This window comes from Pristiophorus japonicus, chromosome 9 (assembly GCF_044704955.1).
Source record: "Pristiophorus japonicus isolate sPriJap1 chromosome 9, sPriJap1.hap1, whole genome shotgun sequence".
Lineage (NCBI taxonomy): Eukaryota > Metazoa > Chordata > Chondrichthyes > Pristiophoridae > Pristiophorus > Pristiophorus japonicus.
This window is the reverse complement of record NC_091985.1, coordinates 215936279-215940966: the sequence shown is the minus strand read 5'-3', so window position 1 is coordinate 215940966 and position 4688 is coordinate 215936279. Positions and strand designations below refer to the sequence as shown.

Sequence of the window (4688 nt, the reverse complement as noted above, 5' to 3'; positions counted from 1 at the left end):
TTCATCCACCTTATTGCGGATACTCCTTGCATTAAGACACAAAGCCTTTAGGCTTGTTTTTTTAACACCCTCTGTCCTTTTAGAATTTTGCTGTACAATGGTCCTTTTTGTTCTTAGCCTTGGGTTTCTCTGCCTTCCACTTTTCCTCATCTCCTTTCTGTCTTTTGCTTTTGCCTCCTTTATGTTTCCCTCTATCTCCCTGCATTGGTTCCCATCCCCCTGCCATATTAGTTTAACTCCTCCCCAACAGCACTAGCAAACACTCCCCCGAGGACATTGGTTCCGATTCTGCCCAGGTGCAAACCGTCCGGATTGTACTGGTCCCACCTCCCCCAGAACCGGTTCCAATCCCCCAGGAATTTGAATCCCTCCCTGCTGCACCATTGCTCAAGCCACGTATTCATCTGAGCTATCCTGCGATTCCTACTCTGACTAGCACGTGGCACTGGTAGCAATCCCGAGATTACTACTTTTGAGGTCCTACTTTTTAATTTAGCTCCTAGCTCCTTAAATTCATTTCGTAGGACCTCATCCCTTTTTTTTACCTATGTCGTTGGTACCAATGTGCACCACGACAACTGGCTGTTCTCCCTCCCTTTTTAGAATGTCCTGCACCTCATTCTCTCGCAAGCCCTTTATAAGTTTATTTTTCAATTCCTGTTACGGTCAATCCGTTTATTAACCCGGGACTCCCTGCAGTGTAAAAACCCAGAATGGGAGTTTGTACAGAGACCAGAATGGGAAGCAGTGTGAACACTCTATCCCTCTTCCCTTTTCACAGAAGGGCTCCCAGTTCTGGTCTCACTCCCGCCTGTGCGGAAGATCAATCCATGATTTGTGATTCCCAACTTTTACACAGTTTGAGCTGGAATGTGTCCTGTTACAGAATCAGTGGGGATTGATTGCCGTCCGTTACAGACAGATTGACAGTGAACGCAAATTTAATTTTGATTGTAACAGCCTGGAATTAGTAAGGGAAATATGGAATAAAATAAAAGGAAGTAAAACCTGTTTGTAAACCTTTGGCTAATGGTGCATTTATTAACATAATCCGCACTTTAAAAAATTATTGGCGGTATTTTTGAAATTAAAAATCTTTCGAGGTGTGACTGTTGAGGACAGGAATTTCCACCCTCGTTTCATTGGTGGTCTCAACAGACAATGGGTAAGGCGAGAGATTAACATTCAGCGGCGATTTCAGTAAAGAATCATCATGACTGGAGGAGGTAAAGGAGGCAAAGGACTGGGTAAAGGCAGAGCCAAATGGCACCATAAAGTGCTCCGTAATAACATCCAGGGCATCACCAAACCAGCCATCCGCCGCCTGGCTCGCCATGGCCGTGTCAAGCGGATCTCGGGCCTGATCTACGAGGAGGCCCGCGGGGTGCTGAAGATTTTCCTGGAGAATGTGATCAGGGATGCGGTCATCTACACTGAACACGCCAAGCGCAAGACGGTCACTGCCATGGATCTGGTGTACGCTCTGAAACAGCAGAGCCGCACTCTCTATGGATTCGGCGGCTGAATAACGTGACCCTTTCCCCCAAACACAACACAAAGGCTCTTCTCAGAGCCACCCACCTCCTCACAGAGAGAGCAGTGACCTGGGGAACGGGGGCGAGATAGTTGCTTTACACTTTGTTCTGTATAGATATGTTTTTTGCCAAGATCTATATTGTGGTGTTAGGTGTTTTAAATCAGCATATACACGATGGACAGAATGTCCTTTTAGTCTTCAAATCATAGACATTTACGGGGCATTCCAGATGAAGGTAATACTGAAAAAACTAATGTAGTTAGAACATAAGAACATAAAAACATAAGAAATAGGAGCAAATGTAGGCCATACGGCCCCTCGAGCCTGCTCCGCCATTTAATACGATCATGGACTCGGGTCTACTTCCCTGCCCCATATTCCCTTATTCCCTTATCATTAAGAAACTGTCTGTTTCTGTCTTAAATTTATTCAATGTCCCAGCTCTCTGAGGCAGCGAATTCCACAGATTCACAATCCTCAGAGAAGAAATTTCTCCTCATCTCAGTTTTAAATGGGCGGCCTCTTATTCTAAGATTAAGCCCTCTAGTTCTAGTTTCCCCTAGCAGTGGAAACATCCTCTCTGCATCCACCTTGTTAAGCCCCCTCATAATCTTAGTTTCGATAAGATCACCTCTCATTCTTCTGAATTCCAATGAGTAAAGGCCCAACCTACTCAACCTTTCCTCAAGTCAACTCCCTCATTCCGGAATCAACCTTGTGAAACTTCTCTGAACTGCCTCCAAAGCAAGTATATCCTTTTGTAAATATGGAAACCAAAACTGCATGCAGTATTCCAGGTGTGGCCTCACCAATACCCTGTACAACTGTAGCAAGACTTCCCTGCTTTTATACTCCATCCCCTTTGCAATAAAGGCCAGATTCCATTGGCCTTCCTGATCACTTGCTGTAGCTGCATACTAACCTTTTGTGTTTCATGCACAAGTACCCCCAGGTCCCGCTGCATTGCAGCACTTTGAAATCTTTCACCATTGAAATAATAACTTGCTCTTTGATTTTTTTCTGCCAAAGTGCATGACCTCACACTTTCCAATATTATACTCCATCTGCCAAATCCTTGCTCACTCACTTAGCCTGTCTATATCCTTTTGCAGAATTTTAGTGTCCTCCTCACCCATTGCTTTTCCTCCCATCTTTGTATCGTCAGCAAACTTGGCTGCATTACACTCGGTCCCTTCTTCCAAGTCGTTAATATAGATCATAAATAGTTGGGGTCCTAGCACTGATCCCTGTGGCATCCCATTGGTTACTGATTGCCAACCCGGGAATGAACCATTTATCCCCACTCTCTGGTTTCTGTTTGTTTGCCAATCTGCTATCCATGCTAATATATTAACCCCAACCCCGTGAACTTTTATCTTGTGCAGTCAGTAACCTTTTATGTGGCACTTTGTCAAATGCGTTCTGGAAGTCCAAATATACCACATCCACGGCTTCCCCATTATCCACCCTGTTCATGACATCCTCAAAGAATTCCAGCAAATTTGTCAAACATGACTCCCCTTCATAAATCCATGCTGTTACATCCATGTTACAGCAGTGACAGATAAGAAAGGTGTTGAATTAAACGATGGGATGAAGGCAGCATCAGGGCGGAAGGACAGTGAGGGTCCCTTGCCCTCATAGAAGGACTCCCAAGTCCTGATCAGAAGTGACCCTCAGGCAATCTCAGTTATAAACCGGTCAATGTCTCGAACATGTAGAAATCTAGATCGACATACACAGCAGCGAGTTTGCTGTTCAGATTATTGAATGTATATATAGGAAAAAACGTGAATTAACCTTCCTTATAAGTTTGGCCGTCATTAACCATTTTTGCCTGAGAGCAGAACAGAAACATAAAGAACGGAGTATAAATCGGGAGGGGATGTCATTGATGACTCAATTCAAGAATTTGAGATTGTGGCGAGCAATAAATCTGATTGGTCCCTTTAAACATCGAATCAGAGAGATACAGAACAATGGAAATTGACAACGCAGCTAATGAACCAATCACAATCGTTACCTTTACCCATCCCTTATTAGCATAGGGATGTGGGCGGAGTGTGGGGCTGCCTATATAATACGAGCCCGGAGCAGACTTTCCTTCATATCTGTAACTGACTGAACAAGACGATGCCTGAGGAAAAGAAACCAGCTTCGAAAAAGGGTGCCAAGAAAGTCATCAAGAAAACACCACCGAAGGGCGGCAAGAAGCGCAGAAAATCGAGGAAGGAAAGTTACTCCATCTACATCTACAAAGTGATGAAGCAGGTTCACCCCGACACCGGCATCTCCTCCAAGGCAATGGGCATCATGAACTCGTTTGTGAACGATATTTTCGAGCGCATCGCGGGTGAGGCTTCCCGCCTGGCCCATTACAACAAGCGCCGCACCATCAGCTCCCGGGAGATCCAGACCGCCGTGCGCCTGCTGCTGCCCGGAGAGCTGGCCAAGCACGCCGTGTCGGAAGGGACAAAGGCGGTGACCAAGTACACCAGCTCCAAGTAAAACTCCACGCTGTCCTGACAACAAACCCACAAACACAACGGCTCTTTTAAGAGCCACCCACAACATCATTGAAAGACCTCCACAAACACATTACCCTTTAGACTGAATTTACTGTAATTATTTCCCGAACAAGTGTGTGTGAGAACCTTTGTAGTTCCAGCTGCAGATTTAGTTTTGAATTCTCATTAAAAAGCTTCACTGACCGGCGTGACCTTGGTGTCTCTGGAATTTGCTGCAGTGAGTAAACTACAAACACGGGCCCTGGTCGCTTTCCCTTTGTTCTCACACTCGTTCATTCACAGCGCCTGCCACGAATTTATTTTGGGGGGTGGGGAAACTCCGATTTCAGTCGCATTCTCACTCAAGCCCTTTTTACATGTTTTTTTTATTCCGTTGCGCTCAGTCCGTTTATTAACCCGAGACTCCCCGCAGTGTTAACAACCCAGAATGGGAGTTCTTCGAGACTAGAACAGGGGCAGTTTGAACACTCTGTCCCTTTTCAATTTTTACAGAAGGACTCTCAGTTCTGGTCTCACTCCCACAGCAGCTCCTGTGAAAAGAAGTTCACTTTTACAAAGATGGAGCTGGAATGTGTCCCGTTACAGAATCAGTGGGGACTGAGTCCCGCCCGTTGCAGACAGTT

At 45.5% G+C, this 4688-nt stretch overlaps 1 protein-coding gene across 1 annotated transcript; it reads left to right on the top strand.

The window, feature by feature from the left end:
• The first annotated feature begins 1213 nt into the window (after positions 1 to 1213).
• Positions 1214 to 1525, top strand: LOC139273668 (histone H4-like). The gene has a single exon (XM_070890706.1). It carries the CDS (start codon positions 1214 to 1216, stop codon positions 1523 to 1525), a length of 312 nt encoding a protein of 103 aa, XP_070746807.1.
• The last annotated feature ends 3163 nt before the right edge of the window (positions 1526 to 4688 follow it).